Source organism: Cibotium barometz, chromosome 31, assembly GCF_041138505.1.
Source record: "Cibotium barometz isolate CiBa-2024 chromosome 31, ASM4113850v1, whole genome shotgun sequence".
In the NCBI taxonomy this organism is placed as follows: domain Eukaryota; kingdom Viridiplantae; phylum Streptophyta; class Polypodiopsida; order Cyatheales; family Cibotiaceae; genus Cibotium; species Cibotium barometz.
In genome coordinates, this window is record NC_141076.1 from 28437892 (window position 1) to 28461824 (window position 23933).

The following is a 23933-nucleotide window of genomic DNA, read 5'->3' on the forward strand; positions in this document are numbered from 1 at the left end:
GATCTGGAATCTACAAGGGTTCGTGCTTCGAGAGCAAGTGTTGGACGATTCCAAGGACGAAGTGGAAAAACTTTTTGAGGAGGATTTTTCACTCCTTTGCTTGTAGGCAAGGATGTATTGGATGGGTTTCACTCTCAGTTTGGTAGTCATCATTCTACGCTTGCGTGTAGTCAGCATGTCACGGACGGTCTCCTCCGTGGAGTCTCTTCACCATATTCTCGAGATAATTTTTCTCGCTCTTCTTCACCGGCTCGATGCCGGGCGACTACCGGTTTGCCAAGTTGTTCCTCCATGCCTCATGAGGAATGAGCTCAATTATTGAAGCTTCTGAAGCCTCCCAAGTTCAACGGGAAGATGGACGAAGAAGTCATCACCAATTGGACCCGTGAGATGGTTGTCATGTTGGCAGTACATCAGGTGGTTCTTATATTTTTATGCTCCATTTGGTGCATATGTCTTTGATGGGTACTGCTCTCTTGTGGTAGGAAGACCACCTTAGGCACCACTCCATGACTTGTTGGGATGACTGCTACAAGGTGGTCTTGAATCAGTTTATTCCCGTAGATTACCAACTTGAATTGAAGAAACAATGTGAATGTTTGTGCAAAAACATGGCGAAATGATAATGAGCTATCTTGCTTGTTTCTAGAGGCTTTTGCTCATGCTCCCAAGGACCATCAAACGGTTTTTGAGAAGGTTGAACGATATGTGGATGGTTTGAAACAGTCTTTGCAAATAGAGGTTCATGCACATCGGCCCCGTGATCTTTCATATGTGTTTCGTCTTGCTACAACTCTCGAGACGCGGGAGAGTTCGAAGTTTGGGACTCAACAACAAGGACAACGAAAAGGCAAAGACAAGGGTAGCCCGTTCAAGGCCAAGGATGATAAGGATAAGGCAAGTGAGGGAGATTCGGTGACTCGCCTCACCCTTGAAGAGCATCACGCCAAGATGGCTGCTGAACAGTGATTTTATTGTGAAAAATTTGAGCATATTGGAAGGGATTGTTTGAAGAACATGAGGAAGCAGAATGGTAAGGGCAAGGAGGAGGTTTGTTGGTCTGCAAAATGCCGCAACAGTATTTACGATACCCGCACTTGCTACTCCCCTACCCGCTCCCATTAGTACCACAATTGCTCTTCATTTGAGTTGGTATGGGAGGACCTCAGTGGTCCTCGGCCGGCATGATACAATGATGTGCTGAGGGATGTTTCACGGACATCTGGTATCCATACACTTTGATGGAGGAGCCTCAGAGGACATCATTAGAGGTTGTATGGTTGAGCGCACCAGTGGCATAGTCTTAGCCACCATTGAGAGGCAAGGGAAAGAAATCGAACCAATTTCGGGTTATGGAGACCTTGGAGGATGCCCTGCTGCTTTTGGGGAGTTTTTTGAATGTCACATGTACAAGGCGACACCCCTGTATCATATGGATACTATTCTAGGCTACCCATGGTTGTATGATCATGAGGGCGTGGTCTACCACAAGGAGCACATGTTGAATTTTTAGATTACTTCCGGCCGCTCCTTAGAGATGATTGGGTTGTCCTTACCATCTCATATAGGCCCTGTTGTAGTTATATATCCGCCCTTGAGATGAAACGGTCGGTATGCAAGGGTGGTCATACATGTATGGTATATGTGCGAGCTATTCAGCCAAATGACTTGGAGGATTTGGTGGCAAATAGAAAGCACATTTTGGACGAGCTTGGACACTTGTTCTGTGCCGATTTTCCCGAGGAGTTACCTCCATCATAGCCCAAGGACCACCACATGGATCTCAGTCCTAGTGTAGAGTCCCCATCTCATGCCCCATACCGATTTGACGTGACGGAGTTACCTCCATCACGGCCCAAGGACCACCACATGGATCTCATTCTTGGTGCAGAGCCCTTGTCTCATGACCCATACCGGATGAGTTGTGCCAAAATGATAGAGCTCAAGCTGCAGCTGGAGGAAATGTTGGCCAAAGGCTTGGTCTGTCTGAGCTCCTTGCTATTTGGAGCTCTGGTCCTCTTGGCGAAGAAGGATGGGAGTATGCGTTTGTGTGTGGACTACTGGGCACTCAACAAACTCACTATGAAAAACAAGTTCTCGTTGCCCCGCATTGATGACTTGTTGGATCAGCTCGTAGGGGCAAAGTGGTTTAGCAAGCTGGATTTGAAATCCGGATGCCATCGGGTTCACATACATCTGGATGATATTCAGAAGAGTCCTTTTTGGACTTTGTTCGGTTTGTTTGAGTTTCTTGTGTTGCCATTTGGGTTAACGAATGCCCCGGCTACCTTCGGCAGTATGATGTCCCGGATCTTCTAGTCTTTCCTTGGGATCATTGTCGCAAGAAACATCTTGAGGTTTCAAGGTTTTGTAGGTTTTGTTTTGAAAGGTTTCGTCTGTTAGTGAAAAAAACTGCAGGTTTCGAGAAAACACACACACACACACATAGGTAGGTGGATTATATACATACATACATACATACATACATACATACATACATATATACATACATACATACATACATACATACATACATACATACATACATACATACATACATACATATATATATATATATATATATATATATATATATATATATATAAGTACGAGCGGACGTGCGGCACGAAACTCACGTCTTTGCCGCACGCGGCCACTTGATGGCTCATGACGGCTCCACCGGCCCGTCGAGCGCGTTGCGCGCGTTTGCCTTGCGGGTCTCACCGATCACTTGCCCTTCATGCCCGGCTCGGCTCCAGGGGCCTCACTCGGGACTTGCCTTCCATCCATGCCCTGCCAGCCTAGGGTCCATCGCGGCCCCGTCGGCCCGGCCCGGCCCGCCGGCCACGTCGGCGGTCGTTTTTCCACCGTCCACGGTCCCGTCGGCTCATTCGGTCCCGACTCCGTCAAGGTTGGGAGGGCATCCCCGGGGCACACGGCTCCCTAGCAACCCCACTCGCAACGCGGGAGGCCTAACGTGCCTACCCGGTGCGTGAGTGCGTCTAGGTGCCTACCATGGGTCCATGCTTTACCCCTCCAAGCACTTCCTCCCCATATAGATGCATTATATTCGGGGCGGTCTAGCATACCCCTTGGGCACCATGTCCCTCCGGATAGAAATCCCGCGATGCGTCACGGTAAACGGCCGTTTTGGCCGTTTTTAGCCAAGACGGCGAAAACTGACGGAACGCGTCACACACACACACACACACACACACACACACACACACACACATATATATATATATATATATATATATATGTATGTGTGTGTGTGTGTGTGTGTGTGTGTGTCTTTCAGAAACCTCTAGAATATGGTGTTAACCCACACATTCTAGGTATTGCCATTTTTGTTTCAGCTAGGAATTGTAGAATGTGGGATTAGGAAGAAAAAGAGATGGGAGAAGAAGAAGTGAAAAGAAAAAAAGAAGAGGAGCAAGAAAAGAAGGAGAGAAAGTGGAAGAAGGGAGCAAGGAGAAGGAAGGAGAGGAAGAGGAGGAGAAGGAGAGGGCCAATGGGCACTCAAGTTGCTACTACAAAAGAATCTACGCAAGGGAAAAAAGTGAAGTTATTTTTTTTTTCAAAAAATGTGATTTTTTTTTTCCGAAACTTCCTTGACCAAGAGGTTTCAAGGTTTTTTAGAATTTTTTCGCTTCGAAACATTTCGTAGGTTTCAAAATGACGAAACGGGTTTTTTTGTGACTATGCTTGGGATATTCATCATTGTCTTCTTGGATAATATCTTGGTCTTTAGCAAGACTAAAAATGAGCATGGGAAGCATGTGGAGACGGCCTTGTGGTTGATTGATGTCCATAATTTGCCATATCATCCTCGAAAGACGGTTTTTCATGGTCAAAATATCTTTTTCAGGACATGTCATCTTGGAGGATGGAGTCTTGATGGATCCGGAGAAGATTGAGGGCATTCATACCGGAAAATGTACACGAGCTTCGTGGATTTCTCGGCCTTACAGGCTTTTATCGGCGTTCTGTGGAGCATTATGTCGGGAGACCAAAGCTGAAAGTTATTATTTCATTTGCTTCCGTTACCGGATTTGCTTGAGTCCTTCATGGTTTTCTGCGACACTAATGGAGGAGGCCTTGGAGTAGTGTTGGGCACTTGGTTGCCTATGAGAGTCGAAAGCTCCTTGGTGTCGAGTTGTGGTATTCAACATATGATTAGGAGTGTCTTGCAATGGTGCACGCCCTTCGGAAATGGCGCTACTATTTGATTGGTTCGGAGTTCCGGATCTGCACCAGTCTCTGAGATATTTGTTGACATAGTCATAGCAGGACTTGTCTCCCGGCCAGTTATGGTGGTGGCATTTTCTCTCTCAGTTTACCTTTCAGATTGACCATTTGCTTGGTAAGGAGAATGTGTAGCCGAGGCGTTGAGTCGAAGGCCTTGCTTGCATCCTCCTCCTTCTCTTTATTTTGAGCGATCCTCTTCCTGCACTCATTGATATAGTGCCCTAGCTTATGGCGGAAACGACATTTCCCTTTCTTATTCTTGCTCTTTGAGGCATCACACCGATTTCCATGTGTCTACCTTTGTTTTGCCTTATCCTTCACTACAAAAGCTTGGTCACCACCATGAGAATGATTGGCCCTAGTTTGCTCCTCTTGTAGAAGCATGCCCACAAGCTCATCAAAAGAGATTGGATCTCTACCAACGAAATAGGGGAAGACCACTTGGGTGGCTAAATGGTGACATCGCGATCATAGTCTAGTTCATACTCTCGACCTAGCTGTCTATCTAGGGATGAAAGGTGGTACTGAAGTGTAACTTTTTCCCTAACCCATAGAACAAGGCTCTCTAAAAACCTCCAGTGAATTTTGGATCCCTGTCTGAGATAATCCTCTTCGGAAGTCCAGGTAAGCGGAACACCTCCTGGATGAAAAGCCTGGCCACCTCCTGAGCATTTGCATCTGAGTTGCAAGGAATAAGGTGGGTATACTTACTCAACCAATCAACAACTGTAAGAATACAATTATTTTGGAACCTCGGGATCTTTGGCAATTCGACCACAAAGTCCATAGACATATCCGCCCATGGCAACACCGGAACTGGCAATGTGTGAAGCTTACCAGCAGCTTTCTTTGTGTTTGGCTTTGACTTCTGACAGACCTCGTAGAACGGTACTTACTGATGAACATCTTGCTTCATGCGAGGCCAAAAGAAAAGACAGGATAATCCAATGTCAAGCCCTCGTCACGGTATCCTGAAATGGAAACACCATGTGCCTAGTGTAGAAGCACTTGATGGAAATCACTGCCCTTGACAAAGTCAATCCTTGTAGTACAACCACCCATCCCAATAATGTATTCTGAAGCAATGCTATGCACGCATTTGCTCGAAGGTTCCTTGAAATATGGGTCCTCAGCATTCATCAGCATGAAATAACTATGGCAACTCTCTGTGGTGTGCAAGGATTGTGTAATTTATGACAAACATTTTCGAACTGTGACATTGCTGTCTGCACCTACATGGATTTTAAACCCTCGAAAATCCAGCCCAACCCAAAAGCCTCATGTAGATTTGAACGATACCACCTTCCCTTGATGAGAATGCCACTGTAGGCTGCTTGTTTCTGCCGTATTATCGACAAGCAGATTTCATTTGAAGTCTTCATCCAAGTTGCAGTCAGCTGGTTTATTTTTTCAATGCAATGCAATTACCCAACCAAACTATCGTGTGTTTGTATGTTTGTGTCTGTGTGTGTTCTCTTTAGTTCAGTTCATAGCAGATCTAGCGGAACTGTTTACAAGATACAATTTACAATCTACTATCTACAATCTACCTATATATATAAGATTAGGTTTAGAGAATCTGTAAGTCTTCGGTTGGCATCACTCTTTCCTCTCTTCCTCTTTTATGTGAATTCTCGATTTTGTGCTTAAAGAAGTTGAAAGAATGCTTCGGCATGGTGCACCTTGAGAAAAGGCCACTCTTGAAAAACGTTTTCCATTTATAATTTTAGTTTGACTGTATTTGTGATGGGCTTTTAGACTGTAATTGATAAAATTACAGTGGGAAAAAACCACACTCTGTTTAGCTTTAGTTGAGACATTTTGTGGATGTTCATGGATTTACACAGTTTTTGAAGTCCCTTAGAGTGCACAGTCAAACAGTACCATATTGCTTTTGTGTTGGTGAGCTGCAGATGGTTTCTGAGAATTTGTTGCAATGTCTGCCATCCACACTGGGAAAGCTTCAGTCCCTTAAGGTGCTTGCCCTCGATGAAAACAGCCTTACGACCTTGCCCGATGAATGTATGCTAAGTGCCGCTGATCTAAACTGGTCCCTTTTCTTCCATACATTGCCTTTTGCAGTTTGATTGAGTTCTCATTATGTGTGTAGTGGGGCTTTTGGTGCGGATTGAAAGGCTTTCTGTGTCACTGAACTCCTTGACTTCCTTGCCAAGTGCAATAGGAAGCTTAAGAAATGTAGGTGCTACTTTTTCGGGATAAGGTGTTTATTGTTGAAATTTGTCTATTTGTCTCAAAATTAACCTTTTCCAGTGGTTTATTTGGGCACATGTGTGCATCCCACAAGTAGTTGACACTGTTGAACATCAGTCATAATCGGCTCAGGCATCTTCCGGAGTCTCTGGGTAGCTGCTTTCTCCTTGAGGAGCTGCTTGCTAATGGTTTGTCATTGTTTTCTCAGACAAAACAATGCTTGCATGTTTCTATATCCTGTATTTCCTCAAATTTGTGTTCTTTTCTTGCTCGTAGGTTGTTTCCATACCTGTAGTGTCGAGTCATAGGAAAGTTAACATATAAATAAATAAATATGTATATATATATATGTGTGCACACACACACACACACACACACACACACACACACACACACACATATATACATATATACACGCGCACGTGCATGCCCACACACACACACGCACATATATATAACGTCTATATGTAGTATATGTGTGTGTGTGTACATACATACATACATATGCATGCATATATACATACATACATACATGTGTGTGTGTGTGTGTGTGTGTGTGTGTGTGTGTATACTTATACTATTGGGATGGTTGGGTGGGATTGATTGCATATATATATATATACACACATACATACATACATACATATATGTATGTAAATATATGTATATATATGTGTGTGTGTGTGTGTGTGTATGTATGTATGTATACTTATATTATTGGGATGGTTGGGTGGGATCGATTGCATATTTTCGTGGGCTATTATTTTCAATCTATTCTTTTATTTAATTGTGGGAATGAATTGTGGCAGATAACTTGATTGAGGAGCTTCCACCTTCGATTGGTATTCTTGTACATCTAAAATCTTTGAGGCTGGACAACAACAAGTTGAATCAGGTATGAGAAACATTGTAACAAAACAAGTTTTGAGATCTAGCCAAGAAAAGTAAATTTTTTTAACAAATATAAGACACAAACACACCAAGTACCACAAGGGGCTACCACCCTTCCAAATATTTGCCAGTGAAGGCAATGGGCAAGCTGTCAGGACATGCCCCACAAGTATGTTGCTTGGCCAATTGGAGTGAGAGAACCTTGCAGACAAGTCTTCGAATATAAGTTCCAAATTTAGAGCATTGAAGCTTGAAGAGCCGACTTGCACACTGATGCCACTGATCAATTGGTCATGAAGGAGGTGGGAAAGCGCTGGAAATTTCTGATGTATGGGTGTGGTGACCATCATGCTCAGGAGCATGATACACTTGGGCATTGTGAAGCCCACCTTAGGAAAAGGGAGTGGTGTCCCCAAGATTTGAACCCACGACCTCCACTTTAGAAGGTTAAGCTCAAACCACTTGGCTAATTCCTTGGGAATTTAAGAACAGTATCTTATATGGTGTCCTTTATATCAATTTTTAAGGTCTTGTGTCAAATCCGATGCTTGTAGCTCCAATTAGAAAAACCCTATTTCACAACAATGAAAAGCCATAAACGATGCATGACAGGGTTAAACTTGGCATATATCTCTACTTTTTCTACAACCCACATATCTCCTAAACGCAAAACACCAGTAGTGATTAGTACAAACCCCCTAAGAGGGGTGCAAACTATATATATATTAGTACAAATCTCCTAAGAGGGGTGCAAGCTACCTCACCACCCAACCGTAGGTTGACGTCTGCATAATCACTGGTGTTTTGCATTTAGGAGATCCGTGGGGTTGTAACAACTTTAGATGCCCATTGGACCTCCGTCTATGATCACTGGTTGTGGTGCAGGGGGAATAGTGGGAAAATGAGGTGGTCTTGTTGCAGAGCAAATCAAACAGAGAATGGCAAGAGGGCCAAACAGCATGTGATTAAGTTTATACATAAAGGATTGAATGAAGAAGTATGGAGGTCATTCTTTCAGGTTTATCTAGACTTGTTATCAGCATATAGGGAATCCATGCAACTACCTCCTTTGGAACCACCAATATCTTGGCAATTCATCATGGACCTCATTGCATGCACTAAAGAATTAGTGTTTTGGATCTGTAAGGAGAGTGTATAATGATCATCTTTCAACCAGGCTTAGTACTAGGTGAGCATGCCCGGGTCCCAAGCCTAACATCAGCCTGAACTCCTCACCTAACCTTTCGTGTCCCATGCCACTAGGACCCACCACTCCAGTGTAAGACTTGAGCCAAACAAAGGTGTGACCTGGGACTTAACTCCCTAGGTCTCCACCCCCATGGGAGTGCCCACCATTAGTTAGTCTAAACCTCACTCATCTTACTCATATAGATGCTAGGTGAGGGTATCTGTCAGCAAAAGGATTTGGAGGTAAACCTCAGCAAAACAAAGGTGATGATCTTTCAAGCCTCTAGGGTGGGATTAAGCAAGCATTAATTCACATACAAAGGGAACAAATAGAGGTGTTGGACTCCTACACATACTTGGGGATACTTTTTTCGCCTCTCTTTACCATGAGAAAGGTGGCTGAAGCAGCCCAAGCAGCGCTGATCCTTGAAGAGAGTGAACCTCCCACGTATCTTATAATAAACTGGGCATCTAAATAGTCAGTCTCTTCCTACCCAGTTGTGCATAGTCGGCATATCCTCTTCTCCCTTGTTTTGCCCTCGGCTCTCCCTGTCTCTATTCAGAGGTAATGTGTGTGTGTGTGTGTGAGAGAGAGAGAGAGAGAGAGAGAGAGAGAAGTGGTGCTATGTTCATGTGTAAACTGGAATTCAGAAACATGGAAACAACTGAGTGCTAGAGAAAAACAAAGGTTGTGGGCCTCACGTGTACAAGGTTTGTCATGTTTCTATTTCTTGTACAGCTGCCCACGATGCTTTTAAAGGAGTGCACGTCGTTACAAAGCCTTTCTGTTCATGGAAACACTATCACAGTTGAGCAGTTGCAACAGGTAAAATCACTTGCCTTGTGCATTAACTAGTCTTTTTAAAAATCATAATATTCCCTAGTTTGATCACAAATACACAGTTGTGCAAGACAGTATGCCATGCATTATCTACTAAGTATCTGATAGGATTGCAAGATAGCAGAATAATGATCCATCACACTCGGTTGGTCCCCTCCCTCTCCTGGGGGTATCATTCATTCCTTATGATGAGAGCTTGCAACAAACGTTCCAACACTGATGCAGTCTGCATTGCGCCAAGCTCTTAGATTACATACAAAGTCAGCCAATCAACCAAAATTTAAACGAACCTGGAATTGAGTTTTGGTGTGGAGTTTTTTGCACTTCCTTGTCAAAAGACAAATATTTGTTTAGAAATTCCTTGTAGCGGCAGGTTTTGTGTCAACAAAGAAGTTAGGGGACAGTGCAACACAAATAGGCACAATCAAGTGATAATGCATACAAGTGTAAATCTCTCTTATAGTAGCACTGAGAAGAGGTGCTGCCCCTTTGACTGAGCAAGTGTGAGAGGTCACTTTCCACTTTTCATTTGCATTTTGACATCTAAAGCTAAAAGCTTTTGGCCTTGCACCAGAGACACTTGACTTTCCTTACATCATTGCTTGCACATGATATAATGATGTTGGCATGGCACACTAATGAAGCGGCACATCACTAAACATGCTGACTGGACACATGACGTGTTGCCTATTAAGGGTAGGTCTTTATGAGCTATACCTATTGACAATCTTAGCATGACAATATTCTTGTATGATTGAGGGTCGATGGATATAAAATCCAGGACCTTTCCCCAATGTGAATTACAAACACTCAAGGCATGAGACAAGTATCAATGGTTGCACAACATCTGGGCATTAGAGCCATAGCAACCAAATGGCTGGCATGGCTAGGTGCCAAGTTTCTCACTTGCTTATTCTTCTTATTTCTTCTCATATGACATGCTCTTTTGGTGATGTATAAACTTTCTTGTATGAGAAGGCCATGGTGGGATCTTCTAGCTCTTCTCCAAGAGAGGAACATGCAGTAGATGTAGCTTTTTTCTTTGGAATACAAGCATGGAATTCAGAATCTCCATGGCATCATGGCTAGTTTCCAATACTCGATCTGTTTGTGATAAAACATGACTCACACTACTCATGGTGACCGAGTCTTCTGACTCTCTTGGAAGTTGGTACCTAGTGTACTCAATGATGCTTGAAAGGAACCTGCATGCCTGCAAGACTAGAGTAACATGGTATGCCTACTAGTAATCCAAGTGCAAATTACATGATTCTAATTTGGTAGCCCTTGGCTTCCCTTGTTCTGGTGTTTTCAAGAGAGTACCTAAGCCACTTTTGCTATGTCTTTTAGTATCTACAATGTATTGAAAAATTGGCAACCACATACTGCAAAGTAGCCAAAAACTGAATCCAGGGTGCAAGGATAGGAGGTGAAAACATGATTATGGATGCATGTATGCCGTGAGAGACCTACATTGGTTGCATGAGTAAGGGATTTTTCCTAGATACAACCATGTATTCTCTGATCATGAACTTGAGCAAAAGTTCTTTGGATTGTCTTTGGTTGTGCTTGTGGTAGGTGTGGACGTCGCCCAATATCATCTATACTCACTCCACTAGGTGGCCATCATCTATACTCACTCCACTAGGTTGCCTTCGAGATAATGTTAAAAGTGTTGGGTTAGGCTTAACCCTATTGTGCAGGAAATGGGGGCAGAAAATGAGAGAGAAGAAAGAAAGAAAGAAAGAAAGCTGTATTAACGTCTACTAGAGGCCGAACTCGACCTATGAGACAAATCAATGTACAACTATCAATGTCTTCTGGATGTCCAGAAAAGAAAAGGACAAAATGAACATGAAATAAACTGTGAAAGTACTGAGCTAGTGGGGGGTGTGATGGATGGAGCACTATTGCTAGAGGCTCAGTATGCAACCTATATGCGTAGGGTATACAAGAATGCAATGAACTCTGTCTAGCTCCAACCAGTACCATAATGGGGGTGTAATATGTGATACATAGGTGATGGCGAGGCAAAAATACCTCGGAGCATGATCTCCGGGTGTGAGTGTGAGTGTAAGTGAGCTAGCCGTTCTTGGATATGGTTGATGTCGAGCCCGTATCTCTGTGATCTCCCTCTGATGTAGTCTGGGAGTCTGGTAGCCTGGTGCTCTCGGTCTCCGTTTGGCTCAGAGGTCCGCAATGCACTGAAGTGTAACCCCCTCCTGTGTCAGGGTAGGCACTGGGATAGATCTTTGGAAGAAATCAGTGAGCTAGAGCTGTCGCCCACCTCTCCCTGTGGTATGAGTCCGTAGCAGTGTCTCTCTGTGGCGCCGTGTCTCTAGCAAGAACTGGCCAAATCTGCACTGGTTTGCGGCTCCATGATCTGGCGGAGTGAGGGATGTCCACTGAAGATGGTGGTGTATCTCTCTCTAATGACACTATATGCTCTGCATCTGCATACATAATGTTCCTCACTCTCAACCTCCTCTTGGCATAGTCTGCATATCCTCTTTGCTCTGGGGATCCACGCTGCCCTACCTGCCTCAATCTCAAGCTGGTGTGATGACACTCTGAGCTGGCCAATCGCCACTCGGGCGCACTGTGAGGCATGTACACATTCATGTATCCAGGTCTCTGTATGAATCCATCCGCTGAGATACGCATAAACTGATCTCTGTAGTATAGCATCTTCGGCGATAGAGGCTGACTGGGTGTAATCCAAGTCTCTTGAGTGTATCGCTGCCATAAATCCTGCTGAAGGACTCTGTTCCTCTCACTGTGAGAGAGCTGGATGTGTGGTGCATGTATATCATACTGGAAAGGTGGCAGATGATCTATGTCAAGACCATGCTGAGTGAGCCACTGCATCATCTGTGAATACCATGATCTCCTATCTCCACTCTCTGCGAGCTATCTGGACGCCTCAAAAGCTCTATGTGAGAGTCGATCTGATGGCATATCTCCAATCCTCTGTATGAAGCAGATCGTCTGGAAGAGGGCCTCTACTAGCATAGGAGGTGCAGCAGCAAACTCCATCCAGGCAATGTCATGTGGGACGGAGGGTTTGCTGTGGATCATCCGTGAGAGCATGAGAATCTGAGGCCTCTCTATCTGAGACCATGTGGAGGTGGCGAGCCCAGGTGCCCATACTGCTGCTGTAGCATACATCAAAGCAGGGGTGACTAGTGTGTCAAACAACCACCCCTTTGTGCGGGGCTCCTGGAAGTGTGCCTGGTGACACTATCTCTCTAGCATGGCCAGAGCTGCATACCCTCGTGTGAGTCTATCCCTGGCTGCCTGTGCCATAGTAAATCTTCCTGGCGGAGTCGTAAATGTAATCCCCAGGTACACATATGAGTCTACCACCTCTACCTGTCCTCTTGCTAGTGTGAAGATGGCTTGTTGTCGAACCGGCCCTGAGGTGTGGAAAATCATGGCCTTGGTTTTTCCAAGGTACACTGTAAGCCCCCTCTGTGTGCAGAAGTCATCGAGTGCATGGAGATGGTGCTGTAGTCCCATCTGCGACTCAGAGACGAGAATAATATCATCTGCATATAGCATGGTGTGGACTGTGGTACCTGAGATGTCTACCCCGTCCCCACCACCGTGACCAATGAAGTCAGCCACCTCATCGATGTATAGCCCAAATAGTGTAGGAGAGAGTGGGCATCCTTGCTTCACACCTATGGTGCTAGCAATAACATCAGATAGCCCCCTGGGGCATCGTATGCGCCCAAGGACCTGCTCATATAAAGCATAGATGCCCCAAACCATCTTTGATGGGATCCCCAATGATTGTAGGCGCTGAAAGAGTCTCTCTCGTGGCACTGTGTCAAATGCTTTGCGGAAATCCACAAAGTAGTAGTATAATCTCTTCTCTTGCGCCCTAGCCTGGTCAATCAGACATCTTAGAGTGAATATATGGTCAATAGTGGAGAAAGCTCGTCGGAATCCAGCCTGCCTTGGTGCTGGCAGTCCCTCCTTCTTTGCATATGAGCTCAACTTTGCCTCGAGCACTGCGCCATAAAGTTTGGCCAATGTATGACCAATCATGATAGTCCTGTAGTTGTTGGGGTCTAGCATGTCTCCCGCTTTGTGGAGAGGCACGATGGTGTGCATAGTCCACTTAGTTGGTAGGCCCTCCACTAGTGCCCTATTAAAGAGGTGAGCAACAAAGGGTCCCAGTGTGTCAGCTGCATAAATAAGATGCTCACTCTGTATACCTGTGTGGTCAGTCGATCAGTATCCACTGTCGGGGAGCCGCCACTTCTTGGAGATCCAGAAGAGGCTGATGATGATTCCCAGACCATTGCTCCAGTTGATCAACCTCAATCAGCACGGGAGGTTGAGCCCGCAGTTGGAGTAGAGCCCCCGCAACAGCAGGAGGCTCCACGATCTGTTCGAGTACCTAGGTGGTTGTTGGACACCCTTCGGGAGTGAGGTGTCACGGAGTTACCCTCCGAGTGGACCACAGAGGACGGCCCTCGAAGATCACACAGAGTCCGAGACAAAAGCAATACAACGGAGCTTCTTTAGGTAAACTATGCTCTAATGTCTCATATTATGCGGGACAAGGAGCCCACTTCCGTTAAGGAAGCTCTCTCACAGGATACTTGGAGGAAAGCCATGCAGGTGGAACTTGATGCCATCGAGAAGAACAACACATGGGAGTTGGTACCGAGGCCGTCGAAACGGTCAGGCATTGGTGTCAAATGATGCTCATCAAAGACCACATCCCGGCTGACAACAATCTCGTTCCTGTCTGGATCATACAATCTGTATCTCTTGGAAATAGAATTATACCCCACAAATATAAGCTTGCGGGATTTGGAGTCAAGCTTCCCCCTCTGCTTCTTCGGAATATGTACATACGCATCACTCCCAAAAACACCGAAGTGCGAGACATTAGGTTTCCTGCCAAAGTATGCCTCAAACGGAGTCATATTAGGTACTGAAGTCGTTGGAGACCGGTTGAGGGTATGGACAGCCGTTGCCACAGCCTCTCCCCAAAGTGGACGAGGAAGATCACGATGCTCCGGCATGGTCCTCGCCATCTCCACCATAGTCCTGTTTTTGCGTTCTACAACTCCATTCTCTGAAGGGGATCCGGTATTGGCCAGTTCCCTCTTGATGCCATGGTCTGCACAAAATCTGAGAAATACAGTCGAGGAGAATTCACCCCCTTTGTCAGCCTTGAGAGTCTTTACCTGCAATCCAGACTCTTTTTCCACCATCACGTGCCAATCCTTGAACCGTGCAAAAGCTTGGTCTTTCTGTGAAAAGAAAGTAGACCCACGTGATCTGGTACAGTCATCAACAAGCAGCATAAAATGGAGAGATCCTCCCAATGATGTTGTGTGCTGAGGTCCACACAAGTCAATGTGAATCAACTCCAACGGTTTCGAAGCCCGCCTAGAAGCCTGCTTTGGAAAGGATTCCTTGTGCTGCTTACCACGTATGCAAGAACTGCAACGTCCTTGCTTACTGCCAACATTTGGCAAGCCAACCACCATCTGGTCTCGGAAAGCTCGCCGCAATGCGTCCACATTTAAGTGGCCAAAACGAAAGTGCCACAGATCTCCGACCTGAGAACCTGTCAACGAGGAGAGTGCAGAGAGCTTGTAGATACCATTCTCCACACCGCCTTCCCAAACAACCTGGCCAGTCTCACGGTCCCGTAGAGCAACTGAATGCTCCTCAAATTCCACCCGCAAGCCAGTCTTGCATACTTCATGCACTGACAGAAGATGAAAACCCAGAGCAGGGACATAAAGAACATGGGAAGCATGCTTGCCTCCCTTGTCGTCGGGAATAATTTCCATCCAGCCCTCACTGTGTATCGGAATAGTGGAGTTGTCGCCAATAAAAATGCGACCTAACTGTCGTTTCAGATCCAAAAAGAAGTCACGAGACGGAGTCATGTGCCTGGAAGCACCACTGTCAAGAATCCATTCCCGGGTATCCTTTGCGGTGAAGCCAACTGCCTCCTCGCTCGAAGACGATGAAGCATCGGAGTCCATCATCTCTAAGTGCACAAATGCAGGAGTCTTTGCAGCTGAGGCTGAAGAATGAGCACTCTTCCCAGTCTGCTTAGGACACTTCCTCCAATAGTGGCCTTTCTCGCCAGATCGTTCGGCCTTTAGCTTCTCTCGTTGTGTGTCGGGCTTCTTCTCAGAAGACCTCTCCGGTGATGCCTTTCCTTTGCCCTTGTTGTTATTCCGGCCTTTCGACCGTTGGCCAGTTAAGGCCTCCGAACCTCCGCTGTGAAGAGGGTTCGTGAAACGTTCCTCCTGGTCCAAGACCATGGGCACAAGCTCCTCCCAGGTAATGGTGTTGAGCCTGCCACTCGTAATAAAAAAGGAGTAGAAAGCGGAATACTGAGCAGGCAAGTGGGACAGCAAAGTAATGGCCATGTCTTCAGATGATATCTCCTTCCCAGCCTGGAGGACTTCCTGCTGAAGGGCCTACAGCTTGTTAATGTGCTCCCGCATTGTCGATGACTTTGCAGGGTTCATAACCCGCATCTGCACTTCCAAGGAGATCCTCTTCATGGGTGATACCCTGTTATAAAGAGAAGCCAAGTGCTGCCATATGCCTCTGGCCAGCGTCATGTGCTTTACGTGATTGATTACTTGTGGTGTGCAATTGAGGAAAATAAATGACCGGACCCTGGCGTTGACACGATCCCATATATGTGCCTGTGCCTCGCGGTCCTTCTTCATTGACAGTAACTCCCCTTCCTCTGCTTCCGGCCTTGGAACCCCGATAACGATGAAATCAGCAAGGTTATATGACTCCAGCACAGACTCCATCATAACCTTCCAGATGTTGTAATTGTTCCCGTCCAACTGATGGTCCACTGGGAACGTGGGGAGAGTCGGGATCTTCACATGCTTCTCAGCCATCTCTAACAAATCTGCCATCGCGGGGATGTAACTGAAAAGGGTGGGAAAAAAAACTCTAAACCTGCAAGTGGCTGTCTAGCACCTTAGCCCGCCTTCCTCTTGCAACTTCTCTTCTCGAACAGTTCAAACAGTCCACCAATCAGCAACGTAACTATCCTCCTCTTGCTCAGAAAACTCCCAAGATCTTTCAAGAGCTTAGGGCTCTAATACCATGTCAAAATACGCAGCGGAAATGATAACCAAATTTGAGACCACAAGAGCAAGTAGAGTGCAGAAAATAGACAGCACAAGAGAAGGAGAGAGATAGGCGTATAACTCTTCTCTATACACAAGATTCCGAGGAAAAACTGAATGAATACAATGTGGGGCAATGGGGCCTATTTATATGGCCCCATCATGCAGTCGGCCAGTGCTAGCATGCGCCGCCAGCCCTCACGATTGGGCACATCCAGTCGGCCAATAAAAAAAACACCACGACTACTTCTGATCAGGTCGGCCAGCCTGCGTGTCCAAGAGTGCAGCCGGCCAGCATTAGAAGCTCCTGCTAACCTATGGCAGCCACCCACATCATGGAAAAAATGGGGAAAAAATACGGGGAGTGAGGAAAAATGATAAAACACCTATACAGGGCGGGCACACCCACATCAGAGGCCCTGGTGTCTGATAAAGACAAGAGATGACTTCTAATAAGAGCAACACGATGCTGAATGTATTAGAATGATAAGGTTGTTTGTACACAACCACAAGTACAAGGCATAATAATAAAAAGTTGTCCATATGGTGTCCTTTCACACCTGGTGGTCACGGGAAAAAAACCCTTAAATATAGAAGGTAAAAAGTTCCTCTTATAAGCCCATGTTCACACCTAGTGTAACTACTCCCTAATTTCTCGTGATTCATATTGTAAAATTCTCTATTATCCATGGACATGGGTGTTGGACACTACATGTAGCCATGGAATGTTTATGTCTAAGCAGCAAGCTTCCCATGTATGTGTATGCTAGCTGTATCTACGAGATCCTGGCTGCATGAAGCATGTTAAGCATTTGATGGATCTTGGAGAACCAAATACTATAGCCCTTGTAAATATCAAGTACACATAAATAGATGGGGTTTCTTCCAAAATATGTGTTTAAATGCATACATTTGTGTGCATGGCTTCTTTTGATTTGCGTGTATTGTTTTGTTTGCCTGGACAATGCTTGTATTTTATTGCATCAGAAGCTCATGGATCTGGGGACGCTTGGATTGCACCCATGGGTTAGTATGTTGCATAACTTGTCTTCAATTAACTTGTATGGATGGATTTGTACAGGAATAATTGACATTTTGAAGGCAATCCACTCTTATGCGGGTTTTCTATCTCTATGCATGCAAGCATGACAGTCCAGATAAGTATAGTTGATAAACTTCTTCTCCATGATGAGAAACCCTCATGCATGTGACATGCATAGTTAGAAACCCTCATGCATGCGACATGCAAGCTTTTTCAGCTACATGCATGTATCATGCAATGCTTTCTCTCTTCATGCACCTAAAAGCGTGCATGCAAGCTTACTTTACTTAAAAGCAAATCATGCAAGCTCACTTTTCTCCAAAAGAGTCATGCAAGCTAGTTAACTCAAAAGAAAAAGATAAAAAGTAAGCTTTTCCTCCTCTTTTTGCTACACGAGTAGCCATTCTTTGATCCAAAAGTCTTGCACAAACCTCTCCCTACCACATCTTTTCATGACCAATAACCTCCACTCCTTCTCTTCTTGTAGGCGCCTCTTTCTAGGCTGAATAGAACAGATTTCCAGCCTCATTCAAGAGTCCTTCTTGGCCTTTGTTTATTGCTCTATCTAATACAATTATTGTAGAGTATTTTTCCAGCCATACCATAGTGTTTTTACCTCTCCAAAACACTTAGAAGTTGGCTGAATTCTGATTTTCAGAATTGAAAGTCGCTATTCAAGTTAGAAGAAGAAGAAGAAGAAGAAGAAGACAAATTCTAAAGATTGAAGCTGTGGAAGAATCATCTTCTCTCCGGTTGCTACAAGTTCTATGCGGGAGAATCCTTGGAAGTGCTGGGCATTTTCCTAAGGCTGATCTTCAACCACTAGATGGTTGATCTCATTGAAGTTAAGCTACATTTGCAGAAATCGGGATTGCTGGTGGGCAATCTTAGTGAAGGGTGCTAGGCACCAAATTGCTAGCTTGTAGCTGGGCTACTTGTGCGGAAATATAGTTTTTGTAAGTTGTTTTCATGTTCAATCATTTTGGAGGAACGGTGGTGTATGGCTAGGCCAATCCACCCGTTTTATGTACTTGTAAAATTCTTACTCCCTTAAGGCAATACATATCCTTAGGGGGGGGGGTGCGGGGGGACCAGCCCATCTTCTGGTCCCTAGTGCAGTATCATTTCTTTTCAGTACTTCCACATTGTATAATCAAATTTATGGCTATGTATGTGGGATATGGCAGTGATCAAAGGATGATAAATCTTGTGATTTTAGTATTAAATTCTATATAACCACGCATCTGTTTGTGACACCTAGCACTTTCACTATGAGTTTTCCTACAAATCTGCCCTTAGTCATAGTGTGAATATGTTCAGGGTTGCAGATCTCTCTTCAAATGGGAGTAAGCAAAGATTTGCAGAAAGCTTCAACAAACAGATCTGCAATGTTCTCATGTGTAGGACAATAAACCAAACTGGTCTCCCCTGCATGTAGCCTCTCTCTAACATAGTGGTAATGTATCTCTTTGTGCTTGGTGCGAGCATGGAAGACTAGATTCTGTGCTACAGCCATAGCACTTTGACCATTGATGGAGAATGGGAATGGGTGCCCATTGACTCCCACGAAGATCTGCCATCAATCTCCTCAGCCATACACACTCAATTGCAGTAGTGAAAACTGCCTTGTACTCAGCTTCACATGAAGATGTAGCCACATTGCTTTTTGCTCAACCATCATATGCATGAGCTCCCAAGGAAAAAGCAATTCCCATTTGTGGACTGCCTTGCACCATAATCACCAGCCCAATTTGAATCAATGTAAGCATGGAGCTGATAATCACCCCCCCAGCATAGAATACACCCAGAGACCGGGTGCCCTGACACATGCTTAACAGGTTGTCAATGCTCTATCCCTGGGCTGTGCATAAATTTGCTCAACTCGGACACTAGTATATGAGGCAGCCAACAACCTGGCTATAAAGAGTGGCATCACAAGGCTCTCTTGCATCATACATACTCAGCCTAAGCCTGGGTTCTATTGGAGTAGAAGTAGGCCTACAATCTTAAGATTTGAACCGTGTACCAGTCCCATTATGTTCTTGGATTGTAGCAAAACAATGCCCTCTTGTAACTGTACAAACTATATGCCCAAATAATAGTGTAACAACCCGAGATCTTACGTTTCAAATGAGGATTCAAGATCAGCCTTGAATGCTGCAATTTTATCCTCGTATATCTTCCACATATAGGATGATGATAATCAAAATCCTCTTCGTCCACGTTGACGTAGAGGGTACTCTCCGTTGGACTATTCTGGAAGCATCAGCCTTGAATACTGCAATTTTATCCTCATATATCATCTGTAACGAAACTGCTCAGGGGACTTAGGACTTTGACAAATCAACCATTTACAACTTATCCATAGAGCTGAATAATAAAGATTTGCACAGGACAGGACAGGACACGACATTGGGCCTGGAACCGTGCCGCCCCCCCCCCCCCCCCCCCTCCTCTCGTATGGATAACTTCTTTATTCGAGGAGTTCTTACAAGTTCTCAGATGTGAGGGTGTTTACGACACCGGATTTCCCAAGATCATCAGAGTTTCACTTAACATATATCAATCCTTCCTGTTCAAAACAGTCAGAAGAAAGAGAGAACAGCCATATACAGCCGTAGTGATAAAATCTAGCCAAATACCCTTCTAGGAGAGAGAGAATCAACCATACGACACAATAGGGAGTGAATCAACAATTTTCCCCTTCTATAGAGAGAAAAAACCAGACATGGATCAAATCAAGGGGAAAATACCAATACACAGCTGAAATTCATCTCCACGACGACCAACATCAGCAACAAACTGAGGTCAAGCTGTTGAACTGCTTTTTCTGGGATAAAGTGATCAGAAAACTGATTTTCAGGGTTCCAAACAGCAAATCAGGGTTTTGGACAGCGGATTAGGGTTGTATGATCTGTATCAAATTGACCAGAGGAGGGAGAAAAGCAACCTGTTGGAATGCCTGTATCAAACCGGCCAGAGGGGAGAGAGAGTAAACATAGTCGCCCTGCTGTAGAGAGAGAAAATGCAGATCTGTAGAGAGAGGAAGCTGTATGGAAGCACTTAAACAGCCCTGAATGCTCCTCCCCTTGCACCACCAGCAGCCCTCCAAGAAAAACATGCATAAGTGCCCATAAAAGGAGTTGTCTTGCTCAGAATATCAGTTCTAGCCTTTTTTAGCCACATGACCAGCTTTATGCTCAATATACTGTCTTTAAGATAGGCTCCAGCCTATACTTGCCCAAAGCATGCTTTATTTGTCCACGAGTGCTATAAATGATAAAAACGCCCTCATTAAGGTATAGCATGCCGCATGCGTATAGGGTGGTCGCAAGATCAAGGGTGCCACTTTTGGCAAAGTGGGACATCCTCCTCGTCCATGAAGGCTGGGCACCAACGTTTGATCAAGGTCCAAATTACCTTGATCCAGGTATCCGAACCACCCAGAAGCGATGCGTGGCTCCCTCTTAAAAATTAGTTGTCCGCAACTGAATAGCTCCTGCTATATCGAAGAATGATCAAGGTCAGGTTCTGAGTCAATACCACTCTTTAGGAATTCATATGGCTCTTATACGGTTGTCAGTTATGTGACAATCGGTCACAAATCCTGTGAGTGTCATTCACTATTATGGGACCATAGTCCTGGAAACACACCCACCAGGTGTCTTTTCAAATATAACGTAGCATGTCCGTGATCAGGGTACCACCCTGTTGATGAGTCTTTCAATTCTCCTATCTTTCAGAAACCACTAGAATATGGTGTTATCCCACACATTCCAGGTATTGTCTTTTTTGTTTCGGCTAGGAATTGTAGAATGTGGGATTGTAATTATGGGATTAAGAAGATATGAATTGGGATTAGGAAGAAAAAGAGATGGGAGAAGAAAGGTGAAAAGAAAAAAACAAGAGGAGGAAGAGAAGACTAAGAAAAAGAAGGAGAGGAAGTGGAAGAAGGAAGGAAGGAAGGAGAAGAAGAAGAAGGAAGGAGAAGAAGAAGGAGGAAGAGAAGACTAAGAAAAGGAAGGAAGGAAGGAAGGAGAAGAAGAAGGGAAGGAAGGAGAGGAAGAGGAGGAGGAGAGGGCCGGTCGGCACTCAAGTTGCTACTACAAAAGGATCTACTCAAGGGGGAAAAAAAGCAAAAAAAAATACACAAAATGTTCAAAAAATGTGATTTTTTCCCCCTCCAAACTTCCCTGACCAAGAGGTTTCAAGGTGTTTAGAAAATTTTGCCTCAAAACGTTTTGTAGGTTCAAAATGACAAAAACAGGTTTTTTTGTGTCTATGGCCCTACTAAATTTGTTTACTAATCTACTTAAAAAATGCCGGGTAGCTTAGCAGAAGCGATCATTTCTTTATGAGTGTCCATTGCGCTGAATTATATTAGACAAAAATTTACAGTTGATTCTTTTATATTTACAAGCACACATCATCAGCACTGGGTCCCAATGGCCAGGAGGGCCACTACCCTGTGTGCATTTGTGAGAATGAAATACAATGCTGGCTGAAAACTAAATTTGATTACCTCGCCCTGCTCTCTGTGCAATCCAGGCCTGGAATAGAGCAGGCACTGTTCTTTTCTTTCCAATGATGAATCATTGAGGTATGGCTCTAAGGCTGATCCAAAAATCATAGCCATCAAATGCCCAACCATGATGATGTGAAAGTTTTGTGGATTCATTGGGTCCCTTGCTTCATGGATGGGAATAATGGTGTTTTCTGAACACGACTCGAGGAACCCTTTGCAAGTGGCTTCATTGAAGAGCTCTGCAAGAATTGGCATGCAAGAGTCTCATAGCCTTGAGGAAATACTTCAGATTGCAGTCCTTCAATTTGTGAGGTTACCAATAGTTATAGTGACTTCGTGGTGAACAGTAGTCTTGCTTAGTCAAGGCATATCCATGGTGTCAATGGCGGGCTGGTTGGGTGCATTGGGCAGCCCATCTGTATATGCGTGCCAAATCTTGAGAATCTTGTACATGTTGCTCTAGGAATATCAATGCATCATCCTAAAAATCTAGCATCTCTTTTTTCTTGGTGCATTTAAATCCCCCAATAGCAATATATCTCCTTGATGGGAGCTCTCTCTCTCTATAGAAAATATGGTATGGAGACCCTAGCTCTTGTCTGGCTAAATCTCAGGAGTATGGAGAGTTCTGTGATGGTAAGTAACATACGCCTACATATGCATGCCCTGAAGGTTGCTTATATAGTGTATTGATTTGTGTTTATCATTGTGATCTATTGCTCAAGTATGATCTATGCAACATAGCTGTGCCTCCTGATCTATGTACCCCCGTCACATGAGCAGCTTCTTGATTTGCTGATTACCATGTGTATCCTTGTACCTCTGGTAGTCCCTTTGCATGGCTCGTGGGTTTCTGTACTTCATGACCCACAGGATGCGCATCCCTATTTGGGTTTTAATGGCAACTTACTCTTGCCATCTCTATACACGGACCGTTTCTCTTGGAGGCATGTTGCGTTTACCTGCTCGAGATCCTCGTTTTTCTGTTCAATTTGCATTGGTGTTAGATCCTCATACTGTATGTCTTGGTCTCCTTAAATGTTGGCCTCTTTTTGAGTACGTCTAAACGAGTACTTGCTTCAATCTCATCCTCACCAGTGGTCTTTCCTGTGTGTGTGTGTGTGTGTGTGTGTGTGTGTGTGTGTGCGCGCGCGTGCGTGCGTGCGTGCGAGAGCAAGCGAGAGAGAGAGAGAGAGAGAGAGAGAGAGAGAGAGTCTTATACTTCTTTGTTTACAATGAAGATGGATGGCTTCCAAGAGTACGAAGGACGGAGGAGAAGGAAATTTGACAAGCAAATAGATGCAAATGTATTACTTGGCTCTAAAGGACTAGATGAAGGGGTGGACTTCAAATTAATGAATCAGTAGACTGAAACCAAAGCTCTTTTCATTTTTGCTTAAGATGCTATTATTGTGTGCTTGATTTAGTTTGACAAAGGATTAGTTTCAATGCAAAAGAATAAACATCCTTGCTTAGTCTAATTATAGATAGTAAAGAACTATTGATTTTCTCAACGATCAATGTTAGGCTGGTTACACACAGCATGCCCATGCCCTTTTTCAGATGACGGTCCTGCAAAAGTGGGAGATCTCCCTGGCCCATGCCTCTTGGATGGGGTCAACCATCCCCTGCCCATCCTTGTTTTCAGCTGATATGATGGGCGGGGGACGAGTCTGTAACTGGCCTTAGTTTTTTAAGTTTTAGTGAGCCATGTATATCGTAGACCTTGAGGTTCAAATCCATGCCATGTTGGGTAGATTGCCACCTAGGCTTCTTTTTCTTATTTTGCAAGAAAGAGACTTCTATTAAGTATGAAAAAATCAATACAAAATCATGGTTAGAAGC

The 23933-nt window shown here is 44.6% G+C and overlaps 1 protein-coding gene across 2 annotated transcripts in view; it reads left to right on the forward strand.

The window, feature by feature from the left end:
* LOC147620702 (Leucine-rich repeat (LRR) family protein) overlaps window positions 1-23602 on the forward strand; it is a 38973-nt gene extending 15371 nt beyond the window's left edge. The window contains exons 4-9 of one of the 2 annotated variants that reach the window (XM_086824969.1): window positions 6165-6273; window positions 6362-6447; window positions 6560-6614; window positions 7272-7357; window positions 9281-9367; window positions 23330-23602. In XM_086824969.1, the coding sequence (XP_086681095.1) occupies window positions 6165-6273; window positions 6362-6447; window positions 6560-6614; window positions 7272-7357; window positions 9281-9367; window positions 23330-23455 (549 nt within the window). In that variant the 3' untranslated portion in view covers window positions 23456-23602. Of the gene's footprint in view, window positions 1-6164; window positions 6274-6361; window positions 6448-6559; window positions 6651-7271; window positions 7358-9280; window positions 9368-23329 lie in introns of both variants that reach the window. The other variant, XM_086824968.1, reaches the window with a different exon arrangement.
* The last annotated feature ends 331 nt before the right edge of the window (window positions 23603-23933 follow it).